Source organism: Emys orbicularis, chromosome 6 (genome assembly GCF_028017835.1).
Source record: "Emys orbicularis isolate rEmyOrb1 chromosome 6, rEmyOrb1.hap1, whole genome shotgun sequence".
NCBI lineage: Eukaryota > Metazoa > Chordata > Testudines > Emydidae > Emys > Emys orbicularis.
Window position 1 is genome coordinate 129,166,863 of NC_088688.1, and position 17,655 is coordinate 129,184,517.

At 44.9% G+C, this 17,655-nt stretch overlaps 1 protein-coding gene across 1 annotated transcript in view; it reads left to right on the top strand.

The window, feature by feature from the left end:
- The window catches only part of DNAH6 (dynein axonemal heavy chain 6), a 180,585-nt gene that overhangs the window by 69,720 nt on the left and 93,210 nt on the right, over nucleotides 1–17,655 (top strand). The window contains exons 37-43 of the mRNA XM_065405933.1: nucleotides 191–412; nucleotides 3,284–3,431; nucleotides 6,668–6,825; nucleotides 12,161–12,292; nucleotides 13,802–13,973; nucleotides 17,149–17,295; nucleotides 17,386–17,459. Coding sequence (XP_065262005.1) covers nucleotides 191–412; nucleotides 3,284–3,431; nucleotides 6,668–6,825; nucleotides 12,161–12,292; nucleotides 13,802–13,973; nucleotides 17,149–17,295; nucleotides 17,386–17,459 — 1,053 coding nt within the window. The remainder of the gene's footprint in view (nucleotides 1–190; nucleotides 413–3,283; nucleotides 3,432–6,667; nucleotides 6,826–12,160; nucleotides 12,293–13,801; nucleotides 13,974–17,148; nucleotides 17,296–17,385; nucleotides 17,460–17,655) is intronic.

Below are 17,655 nucleotides of genomic sequence, written 5' to 3' on the forward strand. Positions count from 1 at the left end.
AATATAAGATTCTGCATTCAGTTTGGGCAATAGCCGAATAGAGAACAGCATGGAAAAGATGGAAATTCATTTACCGGTTTACTACATGTCACTGCAGAATGCAGAGATGTAAAGACATTTGAATTTTAAGATATAATCTTTTTATTATTAGTATTATGAAGTACTGTTTAGGATTATTTTGTCCTTCTAGCTTCCAACTTCTGGAGATCTGTGGAGTGTTTACATGGATTTTGATAGTAGGCGACTGGATCTCTGGGAGAGGATTATACCTACATTCAAGTACAGCAGAGAAGTGCCATTTTTTGAAATGCTTGTTCCAACCACGGACACTGTGCGTTATGGCTACCTGATGGAAAAATTGTTAGCCGTCAGACATTCTGTATTGCTCACAGGAATTACTGGGGTCGGCAAGGTAAGAATCCTTTGGATAGCAGTAGGGTCACTTGATTAACACTGGAGAGTCACACACTTGGTTGCTTATGAGCTGTAGAATCATAGAATATCAGGGTTGGAAGGGACCTCAGGAGGTCATCTAGTCCAACCCCCTGCTCAAAGCAGGACCTAATCCCAACTAAATCATCCCAGCCAGGGCTTTGTCAAGCCTGACCTTAAAAACCTCTAAGGAAGGAGATTCCACCACCTCCCTAGGTAACCCATTCCAGTGCTTCACCACCCTCCTAGTGAAAAAGTTTTTCCTAATATCCAACCTAAAATCCAACCTGTACACCCTGCCAGACCCCCACCCCCACTCCAGCAGGATCCCTCAACTCTCTCCCCTCACCCCCAACCCTGGTCCGAGCCCACTGAGTTGGGTGAAAATTGGAAAATTCTGGTGTCCACTAAAATCAAACTTTTCCAGTTTTCAGATTGTCCGGTTATCCCCCAAATCAGTAGGGGTCTGACCAGAGTGGGGGTGGGGTGCAAGAGGCCCAGTTGGGGAGAGCCTGCCAGGAGCAGGAGCAAGAGGTCCGGCTGGGTGGTCAGGGTGGGGTGACCAGAGTGGGGAGAGGAATCTGCCCTCACTCTCACCCTAACCTTGAGGTGGCTGCCTTACCCCTGTATCCACTGCTCCCTTCCCACAGGCCTCTGTAAGATCACTATCTGCACCCCTGTATCCAGGCCTCTCTGAGGTCTCTGCCTGATGGGCCAAATGGTGATTTTAGTGGAAATCAGGCATTTCACCAAAATCAGTAGGGCCCTGCCTGTTGATGCCTAGAATCTTCCCTGAAGTTCTAGAATTGATCTGAAGTGGTTTTCAAAAGTTGTGGCATTACAGACAGACAGAGAAAGAGCACCGAGTTGAGTGTAGGGCCTACCTTCACTCAGCCAATCAAAGGAATTACATTTAGTATTAATTAAGACAGAGCTGTTAGGGGATTGCATTTGGGGATGTGGGCAGGGGCACTTCTGAGGGAAAGGGACAACTGGGATACGGGTTTGGGGATTCCTGAGGTTAGGGGGAGAGGTGGTTGGGCAGCTGGTTGGTGGGTGGATTCCTAAGATGCAGAAGCTAAGTGATTGCTTTACTATCAGTCTTCACCACAGAAGATGTTGGGGAGATACCGATCCCAGAACTACTCTTTTCCGGTAACACTGATAATGCACTATTAAAGATTCAGAAATCTAAAGAAAAGGGGCTGGAACAAACAGATACATTAAAAAGCAAAAAGTCACCTGGTCCAGGTGGTTTTTACACAAGAGTTCTGAAGAAATTTAAGAAAAAACTGGCTGAGCAGCTAGCTAAAATATGAAATGTCCCATTAAAATCTGCTGCCGTGCTGGATGATTGGAGGGTAGCAACTGTTGTATCTATATTTTTTAAAAGGTGCTTGGGATGATCCAGGGAACCGCAGACCACTAACCTTTACTTTTATATCTGGTACATTGTTTAAAACAGTAATTACAAACAGAATTATGACATATTTAGGAAATCATAATATGATAGTGTCTAATCAGCAAGGTTTCTGCAAAGGAAAATTGAGTCTCACTTATCTGCTAGAATTCTCCGAAAGTGCCAAAAAACAGTGGATAAAGGAGAACTAGTTGGCATAATTTATTTGGTCTTTGACTAAGTCCCACAGAAGAAGTTGCTAAAGAAAATAAGCAGTCAGGGTTTGAGAGTCGAAGTATTGTCATGGATCAGAAACTTGCTACGAGACAGAGACCAAAGAGTGGAAATAAATGGGCAATTTTTGTCATAGCAAAGGGTTAACATCAGGGTGCTTCAAGGTTCCATATTAGGTCCTGTGGTGTTTAATACCTGGTGAAAAGTTAGGTGTCCAGCTTTGCAGGTGATGCAGAATTATTTAGATTAGTCAGAACTAGAGAAGACTAAGGAACTTCATGGGACCTGACCCAGCTCAGTGAATAGGCGACATGATGGCAGATGAAATTCAGTGTTGACAAATGCAAAATAATGCTCAGTGGAGGGAATAATTTGAACTACCTCTACACCTTGCTGGCTTCTAAATTAACAAACAGTTTAGGTTGGGGCCTTGGCATCATTGCATACAGCTCAATGAAGAGCTCTGCTCAGTGTGCAGTAGCAGTCAGAAAAGCAAACACGATGTTAGGATCCACAAGAAGGGGAAATGGAAACTAATAAAAATAAAAGCTAAACTCTAACTATTGAGAGTTAGAGGGAAACTTTACCTGCAGGCAAGTTATCATATAACTGCATACTGCAGCACATACTTTCCCTGAAGCAGCTAGTACTGACCACCGTCAGAGATGGGATACTAAAGTAGAGGGATGATGGAGCCTGGTCCAATCTAGTATGGTGATTCCTTTGTGCCTAAGCAACAGCCAGGCAGGGGGGAGGGATAGCTCAGTGGTTTGAGCATTGGCCTGCTAAACCCAAGGTTGTGAGTTCAATCCTTGAGGGGGATCACTTAGGGATCTGGGGCAAAATCAGTACTCAGTCCTGCTAGTGAAGGCAGGGGGCTGGACTCAATGACCTTTCAGGCTCTCTTCCAGTTGTATGAGATAGGTATCTGTGTGTGTGTGTGTGTGTGTATATATAAACAGTGTAGGACAGAGCAATGGCTCCTGTACTCCCATAGCTCAAGGATTTCAGGAGTACTCACTATGGAGCTAAAGGGGAGGCTGAGAGTGGACATAGGATCTGGCCCACTGTTCTACTCATTTGATTAATTTCATTATATTATTTGTTGTAGGACTGTGCAATTTACCAAAGTGATTGCATAATAGAACCATAAAGAGTGTGTGTGTATGCAACTTTGTGTATAATGAAGTTACTATTACTTATTTTTTGTAATTAAAGTCTGTAGTTGCAAGGGGATTGCTAAACCGAATACAAGAAGAAGCAGGCTATGTTCCTGTTTACCTAAACTTCTCTGCTCAGACGTCATCTGCTAGAACACAAGAGATTATCGAGTCCAAATTAGAAAAGAAAAGAAAAAATATTTTAGGTAATGATTTTTAATTATCTATTTGCTTATCTTAATTGCAGTAATGTAAAAATGTGTGTATGGTATTTTAGTTCAAAGTATGATGTTTCTGAGGGCTAACTTCAAGGAAAACTTATTGTTATATTGGAATACAAGTAAAGCTTCAGTTCTATCATTAAACGATGTAGTTCTTGCAGTCTCGAGGGCAGTATTGAAGTACAAAAGCTTTAAAATCTGTTAACAGCTATTATAATATTAAGTAGTGTGAAAAGTTGTCATATATAATGATTTATGAGGGGATTCTTGAATGATCATAGAATATCAGGGTTGGAAGGGACCTCAGGAGGTCATCTAGTCCAAACCCCTGCTCAAAGCAGGACCAATTCCCAACTAAATCATCCCAGCCAGGGCTTTGTCAAGCCTGACCTTAAAAACCTCTAAGGAAGGAGATTCTACCACCTCCCTAGGTAACCCATTCCAGTGCTTCACCACCCTCCTAGTGAAAAAGTTTTTCCTAATATCCAACCTAAACCTCCCCATATTTACATTTTCCACACTAAAAACATCCTTTATCAGAGTTAAGTTTGCTCAAGTGTATTTCAACAACATCCACACCAACCTCAGTTCACACCTTTTCCAACCTCACAGTTATAAACTCTTTCACTAAACACAATTATAGACTCTTTCACTCTGCAGCAAATTTCCTTTCAGTTTTAAGATGTAACCACCCACAGTGCAAACATCCCCTTCTTTGTAATTATACTCACATGCAAAATCTGAACTTCGGATAGATTAAGATACATATGTTTACTGCCAAATCTACAATGTATTATTTGTACATGAACATGAAAAAGTATGCGGTCAGAGATCGGGTTATGTGTTTGAGTGTGATTATGGGGAATATGATGTGTACATTGTGGATTCTTAAATGTAAATAAAATACATGAATATTAAAATTATTTCAGTGTAGAATAGAGTTAGAGGAGTAGGGGGAGGAAGGAGACCATGGAACTAGGGAGCTGGGCATGCATTGAGAGACATGGAACTGGTCTAGATAGAGAAGTTGGGATGAGTGTGCAGAAGAGGCTAGGGAGTGCCCAGGCCTGATCCTGAACCCCCTTGCCCCACACACCAATTTCCCTGCAATATGATAATTAAGGCTACAATTATGATAATTAAGGCTACAATTTTGGCACGGTTATTTTTAGTAAAGTCATGGACAGGTCACGGGCAATAAACAAAATAAACAAAAATTCATGGAGCCCATGACCTGTCCATGACTTTACTAAAATAACCAGGGGACAGGGCTAGGTAGAGGGGAGGAATGGAGTCCCATGGGGTGGATGGGGGACGGACTGACAGGCCGATCCCCCAGCCATGGCAGGGGGTAGAGCCATGGGGGGCACACATCCCTCGCTCTGGAGATGACCACAGCTGCAGGACAGGGGTGCGCGGCCCCAGCAGCAGGGGGGAGGAGGGTGTACGGCCCTGGGAAGCTGCGAGGGGGGCACACAGCCTCTGCTGCAGCCCCCGGTGGAAGCCGCGGGACTCAGGCTTGAAGTGGGGGCCACAGCCATGGCTCTGGAGCTGGCCACAGCCGATGGAGGGTGGGGGGTGGGAAGGGGACTGTGCACGGCCCTGGGACGGCACAAGGGGGGTGCATGGCCCCTGTTGCAGCCCAGGCCATGAGGCAGGGCCGCAGGGCCTGGCTACAACCCCTGCCGCAGGGCAGGGGCTGCAGGGTCCTGGTTCCAGCCCCAGTTGCAGGGCAGGGGTGCACAGTGCCGCCTCCAGCCCTGGCTTCAGCCCCTGACAGCCGAAGAAGTCAGGGAGGTCCGGTAAAGTCACAGAATCCGTGACTGCTGTGACCTCCGTGACTAAATTGTCATGATAATCCTTGGCTGTTGGAATGTCAGTCTGATAGATTCACCCCGGCAAACTGCAAAAGGTTTTTCAGAGAGATGAGCTGGCTCCCTAGTGGAACTGCAGGTTCTACTTCTCAAGCAACTTTCTCGGCAGCTCTCTCCCTTTCCCTACCCCCATCATGTCCATGATGTGTAATATGGGTCAAGACATGGTGGCAGTAGACAGGGAGGATGGGAGTCATGTAGCCAATGCTGCCTCAGAAGCAGAGCTTGTGGCTCCACTACAAGGACAGATTCTCTATCTGGCCCGTATCCTGTGGATCACCAGACTGCAGACCCGGTCTAATGGATCTGGTTTGGTATGTCAGCCTGGGACTTCCAGTGTGGAATGTTTTCATGTTCAAGACAGTCTGCGGGGCAAGGACGGCACAGTGGCATCTAGGGTGAGGAGCTACCAAGGGATGAAGCCTTGGAACCGGGGGAAACATGGCAGTGAGCTGTGGAGGCAATGTGTGGGGAAATAAATCCTCCATGAAGATGCAATGCTTCATTGGTCTTCATGGCAAAATATTAAACAGGTTTGTGATGAAGAAGCCCAATAACTGTATTTTGAGTTTTCCCAATAAATTACCCTGTGTTGGGCATTTTTTTAGGCTCACGTCCTGTTTGAAATTTGGTATTTTTGATATTGCTACATTCTAGGGACCCCAAAAAACGGTTAAGGAAAAATTTCCAACAGGAGTGATTTAATGTCTTGCAAAGTTCTACAAAGAAGGCTCTAAAGAGTGTGACAAGTACCTAGAAAAATGAAAGTGTGTTCTCCTTCTTGAAATAGACCATGTTTAAGAATGATTTCTATGAGCAGTTTAGGAATTCACAAAACAATTTAAGTGGGAAACTCAATGCAGCCTTAACTGTGGAGCTGCTAAGGCACATCCATAATGTCTTCTCAGCATTTTGGAGCAAGTCTCCCAGCCCGGGTCAACAGACTTGGGCTGGTGGGGCTCACGCTAGTGCTCTAAAAGTGGCTGTAGAGTCGGCACTTTTAAGTTGTGCCTGGTACAGCTGTGCTGCTGTCGCACTTACTGAAGACGCTACCTATGCCAATGGGAGAGCTTCTCTCGTTGGCGTAGGTATTCCACCTCCCTGCGAGGCAGTAGCTGTGTCGAGGGGAGAAGCCCTCCTGGCAACATAGCGCTGTCTACACCACGCATCGCTCAGTATAACTAAGTCAGGGGTGTGAGCGACACAGTTATACTGCCGCAAATTTGTAGTGTAGACCGCGGCTCAGTGTAAATAGCCTAAGGCTTTATTTTTGTACCTGGAATTTTTATTTCATAAGTGGAAATGACCAGCACTGATTTGTCTGCCTTTTATATTTTTATTTCTTAGGAGCACCAGGAAACAAAAGAGTTGTTATTTTTGTGGATGATCTAAACATGCCTAAATTGGATCGGTATGGTTCTCAGCCTCCGATTGAGCTACTTCGGCAGTACCAAGATTTTGGAGGATTCTATGACAGAGAGAAACTATTTTGGAAAGAAATACAGGTCATCCCAGCTTTTAGATTATCTAACTATGCTGTGAATTTGATAAAGTTAATTGTATTCTTTGTGTATGGTTAATATGCTCTAACTCTGCATTGCTTCTAAACATCACTTAGATTTTTTAAAGTACCTTTGTATTCAGACTCCAAAGTTTTGAGGTGTGTGTGTGTGTGTGTGTGTGTGTGTGTGTGTGTGTGTGTGTGTGTGTGTAATCCTCCAGAACACTTCCATTTTCATCCCTCTGCATTGCCTACCATTTAGCCCCGTTTAGCATTAACACCACGTCTGTCCAAGGAGGACACATTTCCCTCTGAAGCCTGTTATCACTGCTCCTTGAGGCAATAACATGAGAACAGTGTGAAGTACGTGCTGCCCCTGTAGCTTTCAAGCTTCTATCAGTCCAGGGAATGAGGGTCTGAGATTTTCTTCTAACAACCCTTGAAGGTGTTTGCTTAGGTGTCAGTTTCTGGATTTAGCCCCTCTATCCGAATAATGACTCTGATATTAGCCAGTAAGGCCTGGGCTACACTAGCGGAGGTGAGAGGGGGGTTCGAACTAAGATACGCAACTTCAGCTATGCTATTCGCGTAGCTGAAGTCGAAGTATCTTAGTTCGACTTACCCGGCCGTCCTCACGGCGGCGAGTTGACTGGCGCAGCTCCCCCGTCGACTCCGCTTACTCCTCCTGCCGAGGTGGAGTAAGAGCGTCGATTAGCGGATCGATTTATCGCGTCCAGACAAGATGCGATAAATCGATCCCCGATACATCGAACACTACCCGCAGATCCGGCGGGTAGTATAGACGTACCCTAAGTCTTTCTTCTTTCCTTCCTCGCAATATAGTGTACATTCCTCTGCCTTCAGCCACAAGCCAAGAATTTGATGAGAGAGAATTCCATTCCTCAGCAGCCAGAAGTTGATGGTTGGACCTAGGGTTGTTTTTGCAATTGTCTTTTGATATGCCTAAACTCCAAATAGACTGAAGAAGGGACTGTCAAAAAGAACTGTTAAAACAGATGTTATTTTAACTTTTTGTGTCAAACACTGTTTTCAAAAGATGAAGAGGCAGATTGCTGAGCTGAGAAGCTACAAAGGTGTCTGCAGCGTCCTGATTCTGGGGCCTTGTCTACAATGGCCCTGGTTCCGGTGTAGAGTGGAGTAGTCTCAGGGCTGCTGTACTCTATTCTGATTGGCTTTTGCCTCAAGAGACTGTCCACCATAGAAGTGCTCTATGGCCCTACCCTCCTACACCTGGCATGTCCCTGCATGGTGTGGTCTAGAATTGGCTAGACTGGCTCTACACCTCCTCGGCTGTCAGGGCAGGTATTTAGCACCTTACTGAGGCTTCAGCTGTGCAAAGGGTCCATATCACAGGCTCTAGTAACATGTTATAAGTAGAGCTGTGCAAAGCGCAACTGCTTTGATTTGCACAGTGTTTGGCAAATCTTATCAGCAAATGTAGTTTGCAAGGATTTTCTTCCGATGTTGTATGCTGTCCTGTGTTAAGTTGCATGAGCGACCTTACCTATGGCTTTTCTGCCGCTTGAGTGCTTTCACTTTGCAAGTTTAATGATGTTTTATTTTTCTGTTTGGAATACAATATACTATACTCTTCTGCAGAGTATTTTATTCAAAGATCTCGTAGCATTTTACAAGTGAAATGAATTAATTAAGCCTCACAATACGTCTGTTGATAAATATTGTTATTGCCACTTTAGATAAGGGAAAACAGAGGAACTCAAAGGTTAAGTGATTTCCCTCTTGCTCCACAGTGAGTTAAGGGCAAGGCTGGAACTAGAATGTAGAAGTCCTGATTTCCAGCTTTTCCCCTTAAGCATAAAGTTATGTTCCATGTCTAATGAAGGAGTGAAGTTTGAAATTCATTTTGAGATATAAAGAGAACCTTATAATTCTTCAAGTGGCTAATCAGGTATCTCTGTTGTTCTCCCCTCCCCATCTCTTGCTTTTCGTAAAATATACTATTCAGTTTGTCTCTGCCTGTGCAGCTACCCACTTCTAGAGTTCATAGAATCATAGAATATTAGGGTTGGAAGAGACCTCAGGAGATCATCTAGTCCAACCCCTGCTCAAAGCAGGACCAACACCAACTAAATCATCCCAGTCAGGGCTTTGTCAAGCCGGGCCTTAAAACCTCTAAGGATGGAGATTCCACCACCTCCCTAGGTAACCCATTCCAGTGCTTCACCACCCTACTAGTGAAATAGTTTTTCCTAATATCCAACCTAGACCTCCCGCACTGCAACTTGAGACCATTGCTTCTTATTTTGTCATCTGCCACCACTGAGAACAGCCGAGCTCCATCCTCTTTGGAACCCCCTTCAGGTAGTTGAAGGCTGCTATCAAATCCCCCCTCACTCTTCTCTTCTGCAGACTAAATAACCCCAGTTCCCTCAGCCTCTCCTCATAAGTCATGTGCCCCAGCCCCCTAATCATTTTCCTTGCCCTCCGCTGGACTCTCTCCAATTTATCCACATCCCTTCTGTGGTGGGGGGAACAAAACTGGACGCAATACTCCAGGTGTGGCCTAATCAGTGCTGAATACAGGGGAATAATCACTTCCTTCGATCTACTGGCAATGCTCCTACTAAGGCTAGGTCTACACTACAGCGGGGGTCCGACCTAAGATACGCAACTTCAGCTACGTGAATACCGTAGCTGAAGTTGCGTATTTTAGGTCGGCTTACCTGGCTGTGAGGACGGGGGAAAGTCGACCGCTGCCGCCGACTCCGCTGCCGCCTCTTGCCGTGGTGGATTTCCGGAGTCGACAGCAGAGCGATCAGGGATCGATTTTATCGCGTCTTCACTAGACGCGGTAAGTCGATCCCCGATAGACCGATTGCTACCCGCCGGATCGGCGGGTAGTGAAGACAAAGCCTAATACAGCCCAGAATGCCATTGGCCTTCTTGGCAACAAGGGCACACTGCTGACTCATATCCAGCTTCTCATCCACTGTAATCCCCAGGTCCTTTTCTGCAGAAGTTCTACTCTTAGTTTAGTAACTGAGTCATCATTTGAAACCCAGTGTTTGTGCAGATTATCAAAGCATTTCAGAGCAGATTGGACTGTTAAGAAAAATCAGCCAAGACTTTTATGCCATTTTTGACCAGTATATAGACTGAAGTCAAGTGTACAGTTTGATGATTGACTGAATTCCTTCTGATGTCACAGTCCCACCACCCAACATATGTACTGTTCATAGGATAGCAGCAGAAGGTTAGGTTGCACAGAGTGATTTTGAAACTGGGCAACCTTTTACTGTCATTCAGAAAGAAATTTCCTTTCTTCTCACAATGTATAGCTTCTGCCACAGGATTTCAAGTTTAAGCTGTAGTAATGTGGTAGACCTACATACTATATAGGGGGAAAGTATGGAATTTAGCCACGAGCCCCCTCCCCATGTTGAGTAGGGTTCCTAGGTGTCCGGTTTTCAACCAGAACGCCCGGTCAAAAAGGGACCCTGGTGACTCCAGTCAGCACTGCTGACCGGGCCGTTAAAAGTCCAGTCGGTGGTGCAACAGGGCTAAGGCAGGCTCCCTGCGGCTCTTGGAAGCAGTGACATGTCCCCCCCTCCAGCTCCCAGGCATAGGGGCAGCCAGGGGTCTCTGTGTGCTACCCAAGCGCCAGCGCCGCAGCTCCCATTGGTCGGGAACCGTGGCCAATGGGAGCTGTGGGGGCGGCGCCTGCGCACGGGGCAGCGCACAGAGCCACCTGGCTGTGCCTCCACGTAGGACCCGGAGGGGGGACATGCTGCTGCTTCCGGGAGCTGCCTGAGGTAGGCACTGCCAGGAGCCTGCACCCCTGACCCCCTCCCGCGCCCCATCCACCTGCTCTAGCCCTGATACCCCCTCGGTCCCAGCCCGGAGCCCCCTCCCACATCCCAAACCCCTTATCCCCAACCCCACCCCAGAGCCCGCACCTCCAGCTGGAGCCCTCACCCCCCCCATGCCCCAACCCCTTTCCCCAGCCCTGATCCCCTTCCCGCCTTCCAAACCCCTCGGTCCCAGCCCGGAGCCCGCTCCTGCACTCCAAATCCATCATCCCCAGCCCCACACCAGAGCCTGCACCGCAGCCAGAGCCCTCAACCCCCTGCCCCAGCCCGGAGCCCCCCTCCTGCACCCTGAACCCCTCATTTCTGGCTCCACCCTGGAACCCACATCCCCAGCCCAGAGCCCGTATCCCGTCCCACATCCCAACCCCCTGCCTCAGCCTGGAACCCCCTCCCAGACTCCAAACCCCTCGGCTCCAACTCCCAGCCTGGAGCCCACTCCTGCACTGCAAACCCCTCATCCCCGCCTCAACCCAGAGCCCGCACCCCCAGCCGGAGCCCTCACCCCCTCCCACATCCCAACCCACTGCTTCAGCCCGGAGCCCCCTCCCACACCCCTGGCCGGAGCCCTCACCCCGCCCAACTCTCTGAGCCAGCCTGGTGCAAATGAGCAAGTGAGTGAGGGTGGGAGAGCGAGCGACAGAGGGAGAGGGGGATTGAGTGAGTGTGGGGTGGGGCCTTGGGAAGGGGCAGGACCTTGGAGGAGGGACGGAACAGGGGGTGGGGCAAGGGTGTTTGGTTTTGTGCGAGTAGGAAGTTGACAACCCTAGTTGACTGAGTGTGGATCTGTGACACCCTGAGGGAGCATCAGGAAATATCCTGCCACAGAATGCCTCCCAGAGCTCCCTGGGTATGCTGTGGGGAGCATGGTCTACTCTAGCCTTTAAGTGGCTACAGCATCCCTCACTTTGCTGCCAGCCATGGCTCTGCCTACTCTCCAGCCTTCTCCACCCCTTTTTCGGTCCATCGCTCCCAGGAGAGAGCAACACAGTAGCAACCCCGTGCTCTCCTGAGTGCAGGAGCTGCAATTTTGCATGGGCCTCATATGGGCCATGCTATAGGAAGGGAGGTTCCTTATTTTCCCCTGCCCTGCGACTGTGTGGTCAGTTGGGGGCAATCAAAATTTAGCCCACAGTGAGAACGCTATAGGATGGGGGACTCAACTACTCTAGTTAATTTCACTCTTATGTGTGACTGTGTGAGACAAAATATGGGCACTGGGGAGAGTAGGGAAAGAGGAGTAATGAGCTGGTCAGCACTGACCATGTCTATTCTGGGACATGCTATTGTGCTTGAAGGACTTTCATAAATGAATTATTTTGAATACCAGTATTAAAAAAAAAGTGGGGATGGGGGGGAAATCACATTTGCTTTGCCAGTAGCTTGCTAAAGATATGGGCACTAAATGTATAAGCAACAGTGTCTGCATGATTAAACAAATTACTGAATATTCTGTTTGACGCAAATTGTGCCTGAATTTCCCCTCTGTAGGATGTAACGATTGCATCAGCTTGTGCACCCCCAGGTGGTGGTCGCAATCCAGTAACTCCGCGTTTCATAAGACACTTTGCCATGCTGTGCCTTCCAACACCCTCGGAGCACAGCCTTAAACAAATTTTTCAGGTCAGTAGCAACTTCTGCTTGGCCCTAAGGGATCGAAAATATATTCATCTGTGTATTCGGTCATACCGCAATGTGGTCCTATCGTTAGACAAGAATATGTGTCACGTTGGAACTTTGGCAAATTCTTAAGGTGAATTGAAATTTGTTTTTGTAGACTGAGGCCAGATGCACAAAGAGCTTGATCCAAAGCCCTTTGAAGTCAAGAGGCGTCTTTCCACTGACCTCAGTGGACTTTGGATCAAGCCCATAGAGCCAGGCAGACGCATATATTTAAAATTATTAGTCATTAACCTTTTAAGGTGTTTTTATTTCAGTTGTGTTCAGTGTCTTTTTCTTTATTTAAATATAACCTTAAATATTTCCTTCTTCTCTTCAGTTTCTGTAAACATATTACTTGAATTGGCTAAAAATTGTCTAACATGTGTGCATTATTCAATAGCTGCCATGCATAATTAAACAAACATAAGGATGGATAAATATTGATATTTATTATAGTGCTCTGCTTCTAGGTTACTGGGAACACTCTCATAACTTAATATTTTTTCTAGGAGTTTTCCTTTTTATGGGTCTGATCCTGCCACCTTAATGCCCAAGGACAGTGGGTCTCTATGTAGTCACTGGTTTCCAGTAACTCAGTCAACACCTTGTTGACAAACAAGTATCACTACTCTGTTTATTTTGATAGCTCAGATGTTGTTCTTTATATGTTTTTTCATGTACTTGACGGTTTTGTGGTGTTTTTTTTTTTTTTTTTGATTCACCAAAATATTTTCTTAAAAGTCACATTTGTTTGGGGTGGTTGATTTAGTTTTCCCCCAGTGGACTTCTTTTTTATCCTCCACACTCATTTTAACCCATCACTCAATACCCTAGTTTGCATCTCTACCCTCTGGCCAAGGAGATCCTTGGGCAAGCTTCTAAGCTGTGCCTCATAAGAGGACTCTGCAAGTGCGGTAAAGGTAGCTTTCAGCTGCCCTTGCTTCTCCCTAATTCTGGCCTGTTCTTGGGTTTGGCATGGACATCAGCATAAATTAGCATTGTCCCTGGGACTGCTCCAATTTACCGCACCCTTGTGTGGCTCCCAGTATGCTACCCTGCAGCCCGGAAGAGCCATAGTGCAAAGCACTCTAGCTTCTCCCCTTCCCACCCCAGCTAAGCCCACAATACTTGATTGAGGGCTGCTGGGTGCTCTGCACTTTGGAAAATCCAGCCACTTATTGGGGTATCTAAACATGGATTTAGGAGTCTAACTCTAGGGTACCCATTGTTTAAAGTCTTGGTCAAATTAATATAGTATCTTTACCTCTTTTGTGTGTGCCGCTCTGGCTACATTTTTCTTTATGATAAACTTTTCAAATTAAATTCCTTGAAATTATTAGATTGGAATCACAGCTCATTTGAATAAAAACCAAACTTTTCAGCATTTTATGACTGCAAAGAAAATGAAAACGTCCCTTATGTTTTGTTCTAAAGTGTCTCTTATTTTTTGTGTTGTTGTTCTGGGTATAGGCAATCTTAAAGGGTTTTTTGGCTGAATTCTCTCCAGCAGTAAAGCAGACTGCAACGAGCATAGTGGATGCTGCTGTTGAAATATATCAAAGAATGAGCATTGATCTTCTCCCAACGCCTGCAAAATCCCATTATGTATTTAATTTACGTGATTTGTCAAAGTGTGTGCAAGGTAAAACGTGTTTGGTTTTGACATGGTATTTTTTCTAGTTCCTCTAGTGTATTTTCAGGTGTCTGTGGTGTTTCTGTCCAGCGAGGACTCTCTAAACAGTTCACATTCTCTATTTCAGTATTATATCATCTAAAATTTGTTATTTACTAGAGCAAAGGATATAACTTGCAATGAATAATTTCTTTGTTCAGCCATTTTTTCTGCTTGCAGTATATCTAAGAGCAGATCATGATTTCCTCCAATTTCCACATTATACAGAAAGAGGCAAACCTTGCCCTGTTCAAAAGGTAGGAGAAATTAGTCAGGAGTTGTGTAATTGCTCACAAAGCCTAATTGATTGATTCTAAGGAAGGTGGCTGAATGGGTGTATGGACATTGTTGCTTTTTACAGATCCAGACTAACACGGCTACCCCTCTGATGTATGAACTGTGTAAGTTCAGACTGCATATTTTGCATCCAATAGCCCTAAGCAAAATATGCTCATCTGCTGTTGGTGAAAGTGGGAGAAATGGTCCCTGAGTCATTGTAAATTAGAGTAGTTCCTCCTCATGCCCTAAGATACATAACAGCCAATGGAAAGTCCAGTGTATTAGATAAAAACTCCTGCTGTTGGTGCTACAATGGTATGGCGGGAAACAGAGTGGGAAGGGTGGTGCTGGATACAGGAGAGATCATCATAAGACGCCTGACTCCAGTGATGAAGGCACAGACATCCACTTTACCTTATTTTCCTTTGAGAGAGGAGACTGTTTGGGGAACTCAGTCTCGGTTCTGTCTCCCCCCAGGAAGGCTACCATAGTACAGTGATTAGTTCTATTGAGCAGTGTGCCTCGGCATTGGTCAGTGCTTGTGGAAGTGGCTGGCTGACTGAGGAAGAGCTCTGTATAACTCAAAGGCGTGTCTCTTTCACCAACAGAAGTTGGTCCAATGAAATATGTTACCTCATCCACCTTGTCTGTCCGAGACCCCTAGTGTCTTTGATGGTCTTCTGAAATTTCCTTGTGGCTGTGTATTCCAGAGCCAGGTTGACTTTGATTACTACAAACAGGACATAGCACCACCGGATCTGGCTCTTCTCCCCTCTTCAGTCTTCTTACAGAGATGGTGGAGCATGTGTGTATTCATTCTGTTCCTCTGGATCACCTGGTTCTCTGCCATGTAGTCTGCATACCTTGTTCTTAGGGTATGAGCATCTCTCTCTCTCTCTCTCTCTCTCTCTCTCTCTCTTTCATTGGCTTCCTCTGGCTTAGTGCAGACAGGTGCAGTAGTTTTGCTAGTATCTCTGCCTGCTATCTTTCTTCTCCTCTTCTTCCTTCCAAACTACGTTTCTCTCTCTCTCTCAAACACAAATGCTGTGCATGTGATTCCTAACTCAGCTGCTACCTCTTTTGCATGGCAGTGTTTTAACCAGACAGTCTACACGGAAATGACAATAAGCCTCATGATACCTCTTGCTATCAGGCTTAAGCTGCATATGCCTAATGACATCTGCACAACTTTAAAATTAAATGACGCGTGCTTGTCTTCTGAGCCATGCCCCCAACCTGCCTCAGTTGAGCATGCTCCGTCCGGCTTTAGGCATGCACATGCTTTGTTTGTCCCTAAACACGTTTCTCACGTTATGTGCACCACCGCATCCTGTTTGTTCACTTTCTTGTTTACATGCCCATCTCTACTTGCACTTCTCAAGTCTTCAAACATTTACCCCTTCATGTGCAGACTTTGGATGATGGTGTGTGCCTCTGGTAGCTGCTTAGAGAGGATAAATGGTGTTCTAGTTTCCCTATTTGTTTCTGCCCTCCCTTTGCTTTTTCATGTAGTTGTGTTTCTGTGTTTTGTTTCCCCCATAATTGATTGTGCTGTTTCTAAAGATAAACAGAAGAAAGCGAAACAGCTCAGAGAAAGGCACCAACGACTGTAAGAAGTATGATTGGATTTACGCACTGCACAAGAGATTGTGAGGACTAGGGTTATTCAGATTCTAAATGAGAAAAGTTAGAGGAAGTTTAATAGACTCTTCACAATTATGAAAGACATAATAAAAGAGGAGTTGTTCTTCCTTTATTACCTGCCCCATAATAAAAGAATGAGTGGACATCTAAAGTCCCTAAGGAAATTGAAGGATAATAAAACTAGTAATACTTAATTCAGCATATGGACAACCTATGGAGTTCATAGTTGTAGGAATTCTTCACTTAAGGTAGACTGCTATGGCAGGACAGTTTTATTGTTTATTAGGTTATCTAAGCTAACCTAATACGATAATCAAATCTTATGCTTCAGGGCATAAAATGATTGATTGCTGGAGTCGAGAAGGAATTTTTTCCTTCAACGTATGATACTACGCAATGGGCTTGGTGTATTTTTTTGGAGGGGAAGTCTTAGTCTTCCTCTGAAGCATCTGACACTTGTCAATATTGGAGGCAAAATACTTGATTAGATGTCTGATCCATAAAACCAATTTTATGTTCCTAGTATTTTAATCTCTGCTTCTGTTTCACCTCAGTGCTTGTGTGCAGTATATATTTTTATAAATATGATAAGAACATTATAAATAGTTTTATGGTGTTTTGTGTGAGATAGATGATGTTGGTGGATGGTGTATACATACAATATTGTTAGAATTAATAACAATAATAATAAATTCAATATGCCCTCCACTTTTACTCTGCTGATCTCTCCTATATAGGCCATATCCTTTATTAACATCCCAGTGGTGATTTTTTTGGCCACCATCTCTGTAAAGCTAGTCAGCTCTTAGCTCTGTTTCTGTATACATAATAATAGGAGCTTGATTGCTTCATTCCTGTTCTTGTACTTTTGCTGTATTTACATAGAGACGTCTTGCAATTTAATTACCTCCTTCTTTCCTTCCTGCTACAACCACCTCATCTTGTGTAAACATTCTCTCCAGCTGTTCATGTGTACTTCAATTTTCAGTGTAATACGCCCCTTTTCTTCAATATGTTTCTTTCTAATTAGCATCTCATCCTGTTGAGGCACTCAGAACCTTCAGCTGCCGCTAAGGCCTTTGCAACTGATCCAGGAAATTCTCTTCACAATCGTAAATTATCTTTCCAGTGTTTTTAAAATGTTTATTTCAACATTGTTTAGAAAGTGATGATCAGAATTTGTTATGTTAGTGAAAGTGTTATTTGTGTACTGTACACACAGGCATTCTCCAATGTGATCCTGGAGCAGTCAGAGACCAAACGCAGATCTTCAGACTCTTTTGCCATGAGTGTCAGAGAGTCTTCCATGACCGCCTCATCAACAGTGAAGATAAACAGTATTTTCATTCTATGTTATCTGAAATGGCCAGTAAGAAAATCAACGTACTCCATTTATATTACATTAGACATGTAAATATATGTCACACAAACCTATCTAATCTAGAATTTTAATTTGTAGGCAAACATTTTGCAGTCCCAGTTGACCCAGATTACTTTGTAAGAAAACCAATCATCTTTGGAGACTTCCTTAAAGTGAGTCTATCATAAGCCTAAGTTTTCATAGAATACTGTTTACTTTCCGTTTGCTTAGTTTGTTTAATGGAATTTCAGGGTTTGTAAAGTGTAGAGGCAAAATATAAACACTATAATTTCAGCATAAACGAATCCTAAATTCAATGGGCTTGATTCACTGACGCAATAAGCAGGAACATCTCCAGGGAAGTGAATA